At 53.7% G+C, this 14,083-nt stretch overlaps 1 protein-coding gene across 6 annotated transcripts in view; it reads right to left on the minus strand.

Moving 5' to 3' along the window:
- FBN3 (fibrillin 3) overlaps positions 1–14,083 on the minus strand; it is an 86,054-nt gene that overhangs the window by 64,964 nt on the left and 7,007 nt on the right. For 5 of the 6 annotated variants that reach the window (XM_063599822.1, XM_055102809.2, XM_063599820.1 and 2 more), the window contains 12 exons: positions 13,402–13,599; positions 13,179–13,304; positions 9,282–9,434; positions 9,011–9,193; positions 7,863–8,006; positions 7,665–7,784; positions 7,439–7,564; positions 4,278–4,400; positions 2,849–3,124; positions 2,530–2,583; positions 627–752; positions 413–538 (listed from right to left, as the gene is read on the minus strand). In XM_063599822.1, coding sequence (XP_063455892.1) covers positions 413–538; positions 627–752; positions 2,530–2,583; positions 2,849–3,124; positions 4,278–4,400; positions 7,439–7,564; positions 7,665–7,784; positions 7,863–8,006; positions 9,011–9,193; positions 9,282–9,434; positions 13,179–13,304; positions 13,402–13,599 — 1,755 coding nt within the window. Of the gene's footprint in view, positions 1–412; positions 539–626; positions 753–2,529; positions 2,584–2,848; positions 3,125–4,277; positions 4,401–7,438; positions 7,565–7,664; positions 7,785–7,862; positions 8,007–9,010; positions 9,194–9,281; positions 9,435–12,918; positions 13,045–13,178; positions 13,305–13,401; positions 13,600–14,083 lie in introns of all 6 variants that reach the window. The other variant, XM_055102810.3, reaches the window with a different exon arrangement.

The raw sequence follows: 14,083 nt of genomic DNA on the forward strand, positions 1-14,083 counted from the left end.
CTTTGAGTGTGTGTGTGTGAATGTAGGTACATATGCAAGTGTCTTTGAGTATGCATGTCTGTGTACACATGCACACAGCATGTCTCAATGTATGTGTCTGTGTGCACACAGCATGTGCAGCATGTCTGGGTGTATGTATGCATGACACATGCAACGTGCATGTCTGAGTGTGGTTGTGCACAGGATGCTTCTGAGCGTGTGCATGTGTGTCTTGTGTACACACCTCATGCAACATGTATCTGAGCGTGTGCATATATGTGTGTGTGCACACTACGTATAGCATGCGTGTGTGAATAGAGGTAACACGTAAGCATCTTTGAGCGTGTGCATGCCTGTGTGTGCACATGCCACATGCCAAGTCTGTTGGAGCATATGTGTGTGTGCAAACCCACGTGAGCCCGGGACCCAGTACCTTTGCAGATCTCCGTGTCCTGCCAGAAGTGGAAGCCGGGGGGGCAGGAGCAGCTGTAGCTGCCAGGGCTATTGTGGCACCACCCGTTGTCACACAGGAGGCTGTTAAGGGCACACTCATCCATGTCTGTGGGGTGGGGGTGAGAGAGAGGGGTGAGGGGTCTGCAGTGGGAGAGGCTGCCCACACATCCTCCCGCCAGGTGGCATGCTCAAACCTGTGCAGTCCTTGCCTGAGGCACCTGCCTCATAACCCAGGTTGCAGACACAGCGGTAGCTGCCCCGAAGGTTCTCGCACACGCCATTGGCACAAACCTCAGGATCCAGAGCACACTCGTTGATGTCTGCGGCAGGAGGAGGGTGTGTCAGCAGCAGCAGAAGGAGGGTGTGTCTGCGGCAGGAGGAGGGTGTGTCGCGGTGCACCAGGGGTCTCTAGAAGTCAGATTCCCCAAGGCCAGAGCTCCAGCCCAGACCTGGCCTCATTCTGCTCTAAACCGAGGTTTCTCAGCCTGGGCACTGCTGACATTTGGGGCCAGATCATTTTTTGCTGCGAGGGGCCATCCCGTGCATTTTAGGATGTTGAGCAGCTCCCGTGGCCTCCACCCATGAGATGTCAGTAGCACCCACCGCCCCAGTATTACTCCAGACATTGTCAAATGACCTCAGTGGGGCAGGGGCCAAACTATCTCCAGTTTGGAAATAGTGGAGCAGACATCCATACAGTGGCACTGTCATAAAAATAAAAGCAATTATAGGCCAGATACGATGGCTGTCACCTGTAATCCCACCACTTTGGGAGGCTGAGGTGGGAGGATTGCTTGAGCCCAGGAGTTTGAGACCAGCCTGGGCAACATAGCAAGACCCATGTCTATAAAAAGCAATTTTTTTATTTTTGAGATAGGGTCTCACTCTGTCACACAGGCTGGAGTGCAGTGGTGCAATCTCGGCTCACTGCAACCTCCACGTCCCTCGTTCAAGTGATTCTCATGACTCAGCCCCCCAAGTAGCTGGGATTACAGCCGTCTGCCACCACGGCTGGCTAATTTTTCTATTTTTAGTAGAGATGGGGTTTCACCATGTTGGCCAGGCTGGTGTGGAACTCCTGACCTCAAGTGATCCACCTCCCTCAGCCTCCCAGAGTGCTGGAATTACAGGCGTGAGCCACCGCATCTGGCCATAAAGTAAATGTTTTAAAAATTGGCTGGGCATGGCAGCTCATGTCTGTAATCACAGCACTTTGGGAGGCCAAGGTGGGTGGATCACTTGAGGCTAGAAGTTTGAGACCAGCCTGGGCAACATGGCAAAATCTCATCTCTACAAAAAAAAAAAAAATACAAAAATTAGCCAGGCATGGAGCTGCATGCCTGTAATCCCAGCTATTTGGGAGGCTGAGGCAGGAGAATCGCTTGAACCCAGGAGGCGGAGGTTGCAGTGAGCCAAGATCACGCCACTGTACTCCAGCCTGGGTAATAGAGCAAGACTCTGTCAAAAAAAAAAAAAAAGAAAGAAAGAAAAGAAAGAGAAAGAAAGAAAGAAAGGAAAGGAAAGAAAGGAAAGGAAAGGAAAGGAAAAGAAAAGAAAAGAAAAGAAAAAAGAAAAGAAAAGGGAAGAAAAACAAATTAGCAGATCATGGTGGTGAGTGCCTGTAGTCCCAGCTACTCAGGTGGTATCACTTGAGCCCAAGAGGTCGAGTTTGCAGTGAGCCGTGATTGCACCACATCACTCGAGCCTGGGCAATAGAGTGAGCTCTCACCTCTAAAAAAGGGTGGGGGGAGTTTTGGACACAGACACGCACACAGGGAGAACACCATGTGAAGATGGAGGCAGAGATGGGGTGACGCCTCTATGAGCCAAGAAATGCCAAAGATTGCTGGAGCCACCACCAGAAGCTGGAGAGAGGTCCGGGACAGATTCTCCCTCAAAGCCTCCAAGGGAACCAGCCCTGCCCGCACCTTGATCTCCGTCCTCTGGCCTCCAGGAGTGTGAGAGAATCAACTTCTGTTGTTGAAGCCGTCTGGTCTGGGGAACCCCGGGCCAACTCCTACAGCCTCCCACCACAGCTCTCCCCACATCTGGTAGGGGCAGGCTGGCTGCTGTTTGGAGGGGCTGGGCTCCACTTACCTCGACCATCCGTGGTAATGCCAAGCCCACTGCCGCACAGTGCCTGGAACTCAGCTGGGGATGGAGGGACAGAGTGAGACGGGTCAGGGAGCTTAGCCATGGCTCGGATTCAGCCACAGGCAAGGATGAGGCCCCCTGGTCTTGGGCAAGAGTTTGGGACTAAGACACAACTCCAACCCCAGGGAGGGAGCAACTCCCTTCAGCCTCTTTTTGGGAAGAGCCCCCACTCCATGGCAGCCATGACCCCCCACCAGAAGCGAGGACCGATGGAGGCATTCAGACCAAGGAGGCGATGGGGACCGGGCAGCCAGATGCTCACCGGAGTTTTTGGCAGGACAAAGCTGGCAGGGCTCCCCAAAACCGTGGTCCGGGTTGGCACAGCAGCACTCGGACTTGGTGACGGTGCCAGGGAAGGGGCGGGCACAGGAGCCCTTCTCGATGGCCCCATAGCAGGTGCTGCGCACGTGGGTGTCCACGCACACACGGCCATCCGTGCCTACCGCCAGCCCCCCCAGGCACTGGCAGCGGAAGGAGCCCTCAGTGTTGGTACAGTGGCCGTTCACGCAGATGCCGGGCGTCTGGCACTCGTCAATGTCTGCAGAAGCAGTGGCGGCACAGGGATGGGTTCCAGCCTGCTCCCTTCCTCTCTCCCCTCCCCATCTCCCAACCTTTCCATCTTCCCAGCCATTCTATTTCTTTCCTTTCCAGTTTCTTGTCTTTCCAGTTTCCTGTTGTCTGTGTCTCTGTCCTCTCCTCCTCTTGTCTCCTTCCTCTTCTCCTCTCCCATTATTCCCCATCTTTCTATCTTTCTCTCCACCTTTAAACAAATTTTTTAAAGGCAGGGTCTGACTTCCAGACTGGAGTGCAGTGGCATGATCATAGCTCACTGCGGCCTCCAACTCCGGGGCTCAAGCGATCCTGCTGCCTCAGCCTCCCGAGTAGGAGGGACTACAGGGGTTCATCTCCATGTTCGGCTAATTTTTAAAAATTTTTTATAGAGACGGAGTCTCATCATGTTGCCCAGGCTGGTCTCAAACTCCTGAGCTCAAGTGATCCTTCTGCCTCAGCCTTCCAAAGTGCTGGGATTACAGGTGCATGCTACCATGCCCAGCTAATTTTTTTTTAGGTAGAAATGGGGTCTGACTATGTTGCTCAGGCTGGTCTCGAACTCCTGTCCTCAAGTGATCCTCTAACCTCAGCCTCCCAAAGTGCTGGGATCACAGATGAACCTGGCCCCTCCCCACCTTATAATGCATCACTTTTTTTTTCTTTTGAGACGGAGTCTCACTCTTGTCACCCAGGCTGGAGTGCAATGGTGCGATCTCGGCTCACTGCAACCTCTACCTCCCAGGATCAAGTAATTCTCCTGCCTCAGCCTCCCAAGTAGCTGGGATTACAGGTGCCCACCACCATACCTGGCTAATTTTTGTATTTTTAGTAGAGATGGGGTTTCACCATTTTGGCCAGGCTGGTCTTGAACTCCTGACTTCAAATGATCCATCTGCCTCGGCCTCCCAAGGTGCTGGGACTACAGGCGTGAGCCACTGCACCTGCCTCTTCTTTTCTTCCTTTTCTTTTTCTTCGCTTCTCCCCTTTTCCCTCCTCCTCCTCTTTTTCTCCCTGCCCCTTCTCTTCTCCTTCTCTCATGCCCGTCCCATCCCCGTCCAGTCCCTCTCCTCTTCCTCGCCGTCCCTCTGCTTCCCCATCTCCCTTCTCCCCTCTGCTGGCCAGTCTGGCTCCAGGCTCACCCATGCAGTAGTGGCCGCCAGGTGCCAGGAGGAAGCCGGGTTTGCAGAGGCAGGAGAAGCTGCCATCCTCGTTGAGACACACGCCGTTGACACACATGGTGCTGGTGGCACACTCGTCGTGGTCTGGGGACAACAGGAGAGGCTGGGTCCAGGCAGGGACCACACTGGGACCCTCTCTCTCCCTCCTCCAGGCTCCAGGGCTGACCCCCCAGGATCCCTCCCTGGGGTGTGGGAGGCAAACAAGCTGTGGTTGTCTGTGACTGTGTGAGCTTGCATATTAGTCCGTCCGCTGGGACGTGAGTTCCCCGGGGCACAACCCCTGTCTTACTCAGGCTGCAATACAGTAGGTGGTGCATAAATATTTGCTCAAAGCTGAATAAAGGTGGTGGTTTTTGCACAACATTGGAAATTTATTAAATATCAGTGAATTGTTCATTTTAAAATGTTTAAATATTTTTTAAAAGACAACATTTTTTTTTTTTTTTGAGACAGAGTCTCGCTCTGTCGCCCAGGCTGGAGCACAGTGGTGTGATCTCAGCTCCCTGCAACCTCCGCCTCGCGGGTTCAAGCGATTCTCCTGCTTCAGCCTCCTGAGTAGCTGGGATTACAGGCATGTACCACCACGCCCGGCTAATTGTTTTTGTATTTTTAGTAGAGACGGGGTTTCACCATGTTGGCCAGGCTAGTCTTGAACTCCTGACCTCGTGATAAGCCCGCCTCGGCCTCCCAAAGTGCTGGGATTACAGGTGTGAGCCACTGCGTCCAACCTCTTGTTCACTTTTAAATGATTAAATTTAGGTTGTGTGAATCTTACTTCAATTTCATAAAAAGGAAACGGAAATAAAGTTAGTAAGACCATGGTCTAATTTAATGGAAGGTGGCAAGGGCAGAGATGAGTTGTTTTCCAAAATGTCAGTTTTAAACAATAAAGGACTGAACATACATTTAAAAAAAAAAAAAAATGTGGCTGGGCGCGGTGGTTCACACCTGTAATCCCAGCACTTTGGGAGGCCGAGATGGGCAGATCACGAGGTCAGGAGATCGAGACCATCCTGGCTAACATGGTGAAACCACATCTCTACTAAAAATACAAAAAAAAAGAAAAAAAAATCAGCCGGGCGTGGCGGCGGGTGCCTGTGGTCCCAGTTACTCGGGAGGCTGAGGCAGGGGAATGACGTGAACCCGGGAGGTGGAGCTTGCAGTGAGCCAGGATCACACCACTGCACTCCAGCCTGGGTGACAGAGTGAGACTCCATCTCAAAATAAATAAATAAATAAATAAATAAAATAAAATAAATAAATGCATGAAATGCCACCACAAAAATATGCACATGAGCATTCATAGAAGCATTATGCCTAACAGCAAAAAGTGAAAACGAACCAGTGTCCTACTGAATGGATCAACACACTGTGGTCTATTCATGTAATGGAACATTATTCGGCCATGAAAAAGAATGAAGAAGCCAGGTATGCTGGCTCATGCCTGTAGTCCCAGCTACTCAAGTGGCTGAGGCGGGGACATTGCTTGAGCCCCCCAGGACCCCTCCCTGGGGTGTGGGAGGCAAAGAAGCTGTGGTTGTCTGTGGCTGTGTTTGCTTGCATATTAGTCTGTCTGCTGGGATATGAGTTAAAGTCCAGCCTAGGCAACACAGTGAGACCCAATCACAAAAAAATAAATACATGGCCGGGCGCAATGGCTCACGCCTGTAATCCCAGCACTTTGGGAGGCCAAGGCGGGCGGATCACCTGAGGTCAGGAGTTCAAGACCAGCCTGGCCAACATGGTGAAACCCCATCTCTACTAAAAATACAAACATTAGCCGGGCACAGTGGCGCACACCTGTAATCCCAGCTACTCAGGAGGCTGAGGCAGGAGAATCACTTGAACCCGGGCAGCAGAGGTTGCAGTGAGCCAAGATGGCACCACTGCACTCCAGCCTGGGAGATAGAGAGAGACTCAAAATGAATAAATGAATAAATATATAAATAAATATAAATATATATATTTTACATATATATATATAATCACTTGAACCCGGGCAGCAGAGGTTGCAGTGAGCCAAGATGGCACCACTGCACTCCAGCCTGGGAGATAGAGAGAGACTCAAAATGAATAAATGAATAAATATATAAATAAATATAAATATATATATTTTACATATATATATATTTTTTTTTTGAAACAAGGTCTAGGTCTGTCACCTAGGCTAGAGTGCAGTGATGCAATCACAGCTCACTGCAGCCCCGAACTCCTGGGCTCAAGTGATCCTCCTGCCTCAACCTCCTGAGTAGCTGGGACTACAGGCACCTGCCACCATGCCAGGCTAATTTTTGGGTTTTCTGTAGAGACAGGGTCTTGCTATGTTGCTCAGGCTGATCTTGAACTCCTGGCCTCAAGCGATCCTCCTGCCTTCCAAAGTACTGGGATTACAGTTGTGAGCCACCAAGCTTGGCATAAAAAAAATTTTTTTTTTTTTTTTTGAGACTGAGTCTCTCTCTGTCACCCACACTGGAGTGCAGTGGTGTGATCTTGGCTCATTGCAGCCTCCGTCTCCTGGGTTCAGGCAAGTCTCCCGCCTCAGCCTCCCAAGTAGCTGGGATTACAGGTGTCTGCCACCACCCCCAGCTAATTTTTTTGTATTTAGTAGAGATGGGGTTTCACCGTGTTGGTCAAGCTGGTCTCGAACTCCTGACCTCAGGTGATCCACCCACCTCGGCCTCCCAAAGTGCTGGGATTACAGGCGTGATCCACTACACTCGGACTTTTTTTTTTTTAGGAGATGGAGTCTCGCTCTATCAGCCAGGCTGGAGTGCAGGGGCACGATCACAGCTCACTGCAGCCTCAACCTTTTCAGCTCAAGAGATTCTCCTGCCTCAGCCCTGCAAAGTGCTGGGATTACAGGCATAAGGCACCAAGACTGGCTCCAAAATGTCCTTTTTTGTGATTCACGGAATAAATTCAGGAAGGAGGAAATGAAGGGGAGAGTCAGGGTGGTCAGGGGATAAGAAGGGTCTAAGGTGAGCTGCTGGGTTCAGAGGTGAGCAGAGGAGACATCGTAGGGAGGGAGGTGGGTTTTGGGGCAGAGTGAAGATTTGAGGTGGCTGTAAAAGGCAGCTAGTGGGGCCCGGAAGCCCCTGCCCACCCACCCACCCCCAACTCACCCACACAGTTCTTGCCGTCAGGGCTGAGCTCGAAGCCTGCATTGCAGACACACTGGAAGCTGCCCTCTGTGTTGACACAGCGGCCCAGGTGACAAAGGCCACCACTGACAATGCACTCGTCCACATCTGCGGGGAAGGCAGGCGGGCAGTCAAGAGGTGCTCCCCACCCTCCAAGCCTGGGCCAGACCCCCCAACATCACCCCCACTCTCGGACGGACAGCCGTACCCACGCATGCCTGCCTGGTGGGCGTGGCCTGGAAGCCCGGGTAGCACCGGCAGTGGTAGGTGCCGGGGATGTTGACACAGTCACCGTGGTGGCAGGGGCTGCTGGTGCATTCGTCTACATCTGAGGGGAGAGGACCCTGAGCCCTAGCACAAGCAGGGCAGTGAGAACCGCCCCCCCTTCCACCTGGCCGCGGCTCACCAATGCACTCGCCGCGCACGTCCTGGGTGTAGCCCACGTTACACTCGCAGCGGTAGCTGGAAGGCGTGGGCAGGCAGCGGCCATTCAGACACAGGTTGGTGAAGTGTCGGCAGATGTCAATGGTCTGGTTCAGGGTAGCAGTGCCTACGGGTGGGGCCGGCAGAGGCATCTGAGCAGTGGCTGGCCCCGCCCCAGTCTGGAGCCTGGGCTTCACCTCTCTAGGCCCAGATACCCCCTCTAAGGCTGGGACCCTGCCCTGGCTCAGATCCTGCCCTCTTTCTCATGGAGAGTCCTGCCTTAGATTCAGAACTCCAACCTGGGACCTAGATCCCTCCAACCTGGAGCCTAGATCCCTCCAACCTGGGGCCTTAGATCCCTCCAACCTGAAGCCTAGATCCCTCCAACCTGGGGCCTAGATCCCTCCAAAATGGAGCCTTAGATCCCTTCAATCTGGAGCCTAGATCCCTCTAACCTGGTCCCAGAGATGCCCAGACTCCCACTCTGGGCCCAAATCCTCATTATGGGGCAAGAACCCACCCCAGGCCTAAATCCTACATGACAGACCCCCACACCAGGCCCAAACTCCCCACCCAAAGCCCGAACTCTGACTTATTTATTTATTTATTTATTTATTTATTTATTTGTTTATTTGTAGAGACAGGGTCTCACTCTGTCACCCAGGTTGGAGGGCAGTGACACAATCACAGCTCACTGCAGCTTCCAACTCCTGGGCTCCAGCAATCCTCCTGCCTCATCCTCCTGAGTGGCAGGGACTACTGGTGCACATCACCACACCTAGCTAATTTTCAATTTGCTGTAGAGACAGGGTCTTGCTATGTCACCCAGGCTGGTCTCGAACTCCTGGCCTCAAGTGATCCTTCCACCTCGGCCTCCCAAAGTACTGGGATTATAGGCATGAGTCGCTGTGTCCAGCCCAAACCCTAACTCTGAGGAGCAGATTCTCCAGTTACCTCCATCCCCATCCACTACTAGCACTGTCATCCCTACTAGCCAGGCCAGCAGTTCCCCCTCCAAAGCCCTAACCCTCTCTCTGAGGCCTGGACACCCTCCCCTGTTCGGAGCTCTCTCCCCAGATCCAGGACCATCCTTCAAGTCTTGGAATGTTCCTCCCAAGCCCCAGGCCTCACCAATATTAGAGTTGCCAGGGCCCAGGCTGGGGATCCCACGCGCATCAGAGCCATGGGGGTTGAGTCGCGCTGGCCCAAGAGGGGGACCCATGCCATTGGATCCGAAGCCCAGGAGGCCAGGGAAGAGGCCAGGGTGGCCGGGTAGCAGCGGCAGCCGCTGGGCGCACAGTTGCTGGAATTCATCTGCAAGGAAGCAGGGTTGAGGCCAGGCCCTTGGCCCTCCCCTGTCCCCTCCTCCCCCACAGCCCTGCAGGCTGCAGCTCTTACTCACTGGAGCCCCGAGGAGGACACAGCTCAGGGACCGGGCCAGCCGCCCAGCACCTGCCCCTGTCACAGCAGCACTGCCTGCGAGTGTAGTGGCCGGCGAGGTCTCCAGTACAGTGGCCCCCGAAAAGCACTGAGAAGCAGGTGCCGGCCCGGTAGTCTGCAAAAGATCAGAGGGTGAGCCCATGAGCACAGGACATCAGTGACCAGACCTGGATCCAAATTCCAGCTGTAGCAGCACTGCCTGTAGGACGAGTCTGTTTGCCACTCTGTGCCTCAGTTTCCTCTCCATAAAATAGGGATGCTTGGAGCACCCACCTCACCCGGGAAAAGTATTACCTGGATGAAAAGTCTGACATAGTCCAGATGCAGTAGCTCACACCTGTAATCCCAGCACTTTGGGAGGCTGGGGCGGGAGGATCTCTTAAGGTCAGGAGTGCAAGACCAGCCTGACCAACATGGCGAAACCTCATGTCTACTAAAAATACAAAAATTAGCCAAGGGTGGTGGCAGGCACTTGTAATCACAGCTACTTGGGAGGCTGAGGCAGGAGAATCACTAATTGCTTGAACCCAGGAGACAAAGATTGCAGTGAGCTGAGATCATGCCACTGCACTCCAGCCTGGGCAACAGAGCGAGACTCCATCTCAAAAAAAATAAAGGGCCGGGCGCAGTGGCTCACGCCTGTAATCTCAGCACTTTGGGAGGCTGAGGCGGGTAGATCACGAGGTCAGGAGTTCAAGAAGAGCCTGGCCAACATGACGAAACCCAGTCTCTACTAAAAATACAAAAATTAGCCAGGTGCAGTGGTGCACACCTGTAATCCCAGCTACTTGGGAGGCTGAGGCAGGAGAATCACTTCAACCTGGGAGGCAGAGGTTGTAGTGAGCCAAGATTGTGCCACTGCACTCCAGCCTGGGCCACAGACCAAGATTCTGCCTCAAAAATAAATAAATAAATAAATAGAAAAGTTTGACATGTGGCCAATGCTTGCTCAGTGCCATCTCTTGTTACCAAGATTCCAAGTTATCGCACAGAGGTAGTGAGCTCCCCGTCGCTGCAGGCATCCAACCACACTGAGGAAGACCCATTGGCGGGGAAGGACTACCCCGGTGGGATACCAGGCAGGGACACTGAGATCTGCAGCTGTGTGTCTTTGCTTGCTGGCTTCAGGCATTATGCAGAAGCCTACGAGACTGTGAATTTCAGAGAGGGGCCCCAAGGAGTCGAGGGGTGGATTGACGGCTACAGCCCCCGGGGTGACTGAGGCAGACAGGCTCCCCAGGTATGAGAACCACCAACACTCTTCCACTTCCCACTGCGCCCTCAAGGTCAATGGCTTTATGCAGCGATCAGATTTCTCAGGCTCTGGCTTAAAGAGCATATTTTTAGGCTTAAAAATGCACAAACCTTGGCTGGTGGCCCACAGTTTAAAAAACTCCTCCCAGCAGCTGGGAGGGCCACTGAGAGCCACCCCTGACCTGCCCCAAGCTGGGAAAACATGCAAATGTTTCTACCTCCCTGGTCCCCGCCCCTTGCACCTGGGGGCCCCCCAGGTACGTGCGTGGGAGTCAGGGTTTTTCATTCTCAGCCTTATCATAGCCCCTCAAAGGGGACTGGGCCTGCCCAGACGAGGAGAGATCAACAGACTCCTCCAAAGTCACACAGCTGCAAAAGCAAGAGGAGGATGGGAAACTCGATTTCCCAATCTCAGGGGACCCAACAGGCAACAGTCCCTCAAGCAAGAGAGACAGAATATAAGAATTTTAACAAAAATGCTCAGCCACAGTGGCTCATGCCTGTAATCCCAGCACTTTGAGAGGCTGAGGTGGGTGGATCACCTGAGGTCAAGAGTTTGAGACCAGCCTGGCCAACACAGTGAAACCCCGTCTCTACTAAAAATGCAAAAATTAGCCGGGCATGGTGGTGGGTGCCTGTAATCCCAGCTACTGGGGAGGCTGAGGCAGGAGAATCACTTGAACCCCGGAGGCGGAGGTTGCAGTGAGCCGAGATTGTGCCATTGCACTCCAGCCTGGGGGGCAGAGTAAGACTGTGTTAAAAGAATTTTAACAAAAATGATCCTGTCATTGCTGTAAGTACATACTGTGAGCTAAGTGGCCACAGCCCCAACATTACCTGGTGTCCATGAATGTGTATTAAGTATCCTGTAGGTACCAGCCCTCTGCAAATTACTCCCCAAATGATATCTTACTCAATCTTCATTGAGCTAGGTACTGCTATTATCTACCATTTTACAGATGGGGAAACTGAGGCACAGAGCGGTTAAGTCACTTGCCCAAGGCCACAGGGTCTGTGAGCAGCTCTGGGTGGGAGCCCCGGACTGATTCCAAAGCCTATGTTCAGAGGCTGGTTTGTCCAATCCAAGGACTGGTCTTTAGCAGCTGAGAGAGGACCCCCCCCTGCAGTCCAGGGGATGTATCCACAGCTACCCCCAATGCCAGCTGTGATGGCCCCCAGTGGTGGAGACCTAGAAAGTCTGGAGTTGGCCAGCTGGGAGCGTTGGCTCACGCCTGTAATCCCAGCACTTTGGGAGGCCGAGGCAGGCGGATCACCTGAGGTCGGGAGTTCGAGACCAGCCTGACCAATATAGAGAAACCCCGTCTCTACTAAAAATACAAAATTAGCCAGGCGGGGTGGCACATGCCTGTAATCCCAGCTACTTGGGAGGCTGAGGCGGGAGAATCGCTTGAACCCGGAAGGCAGAGGTTGCGGTGAGCCAAGATCGTACCATTGCACTCCAACCTGGGCAACAAGAGCGAAACTCCATCTCAAAAAAATAAATAAATAAATAAAGTCTGGAGTTGGCCACAGCATGCTGGCTGAACTCCAAACACAATATTCTCAGCTCTGCCTGGTAGTGGCCTAGCCTGAGGGGACCAGGGTGACACTGGAAAACCTCCAAGCCCCCTCCTGTCTCCCGAAACCAGGACACTGCCCATCCTCCGCCACCAGCATTCATGTTCCTGGCCAGCCCTGTTGGCCACAGGCAACTTCCAGGGCCTGACATTCAGCTCATCAAGACAGCAAAAGGAGGGAGAGGCCTAAGCGCAGTGGGGTGTTGGGGGGTTCCCACTTGGCCAGACCAAGTGTCTGGGGGTTGCTGAACCATGGGCCTCCAGGGGGAGCCACAGCCCAAGGGACCGCCACCCGGGCAGGAGGTCTGGGGAGTTGAGTGTGTTCTGGACTTGTTGACTGGACTCAAGCAAACCTCCTTTCTGGGCCTCAGTTTCCCCATCCCAAAAATGAAGGTGGGGCCGGGCGAGGTGGCTCACGCCTGTAGTCCCAGCACTTTGGGAGGCCGAGGAGGGTGGATCACTTGAGGCCAGGAGTTCAAGACCAGCCTGGCCAACATGGAGAAACCCCATCTCTAGTAAAAATACAAAAATTAGCTAGGCGTGGTGGCATGCGCCTGTACTCCCAGCTACTTGGGAGGCTGAGGCAGGAGGATCTCTTGAACTGGGAGGCGGAGGTTGCAGTGAGCTGAGATCACACCACTGCACTCCAGCCTGGGTAACAGAGTAAGACTCTGTCTCAAAAAAAAAAAAAAAAAAAGAGAGAGACAGACAGCTGAACAAGGGGTCTCTCTCCTACCCACTCTCTCCTGCTCCAGCCCCTCGGTTCACTCAGGCAGTGGGTGCCATCCAGGCTGCTGGCAAAACCTTGGGAACAGGTGCACACATAGCTCCCGACAGTGTTGGTGCAGTCACCCCCAGAACAGAGGCCGGACAGTCTGAGACACTCATTCACATCTACATAAACAGGGACAAGGTCAGAACTGGGCACCTCACCAGCCTGACCCCTCTGCCTTCCTGCAGGGGAGCCTGAGCCCCCCAGGTCATGAGTCACAGAGGAGGTCTCAGGTTGTCCCCCTCCAGTCACCCACCTTCACATGCAGCGCTGCTGTCACTGAGCCGGTGTCCAACTGGACAGCGGCAATGGAAGGAGCCCACCATGTTGACGCAGCTGCCTCCCTGGCAGAGGCCTGGCACAGCCTGGCACTCATCCACATCTGCAAGGACAAAGCCCGGCAAGGGAGTGAGAGGCCCATCGGAGGGAAGACCCAAGGCAGCTAAGGCCTCCCACTCAGCCCTGACCCCACTATTCACCTTGGCAGGCCCCCGTGTGGATATTGGGGATGAAGCCGCGGCGGCAGGGGTGTGGCTGTGCAGGGCAAAGTTCACATGGAAGGCCCCAGGCACGGCCCACAGTGGCACAGCAAAGTGCCTTGGTGCACACGAGGCCCGTCAGCTGATGCTGGCACCCCTCGGGGCCTACTTGGCCAAAGCAGGGTCCCGTCCGGTAATCTGCAGGGCAGACAGATGTGGGTACCTGGCTGAGGGCTGCCCCTGTCTAGAGATCTCTGCGTCTCTAACACCTTCTCAGCGGCCCCTGCACCCACAGACCAGGCTTTACTTATGCTGCTCCCTTACTAAATAGAATATCTTTCCTCCCCTTTCCCTACCTAACGAACTCCTATTCACCCTTCAAAACCCTTTTTCTTCAAAGCATTTCCTGACCAACTTCCAAGAGACCAGCACCTCCAAGCCAATAAAGCTCAGGGCCTGTGTGAACACCCTGTCTGAACTGATGGGACTCCTTCCCCAGGCCTATCCTCCCTTCAGGCCTGGGCAGGGACCCACGGATGCCCAGCTAAAAAGCATGTCTAGTCCTTGAGCACACGCCTGGCCCTGCCATATCGCCCAGATTTGGGGAAGGATCTGTTATCTGCCTAAATTCTCTGGACCCCCAACATCACATCCCCAATCCCCATCAGGCCCAGCCCAAGGC

The sequence above is a fragment of the Pan paniscus genome, chromosome 20 (genome assembly GCF_029289425.2).
Source record: "Pan paniscus chromosome 20, NHGRI_mPanPan1-v2.0_pri, whole genome shotgun sequence".
NCBI lineage: Eukaryota > Metazoa > Chordata > Mammalia > Primates > Hominidae > Pan > Pan paniscus.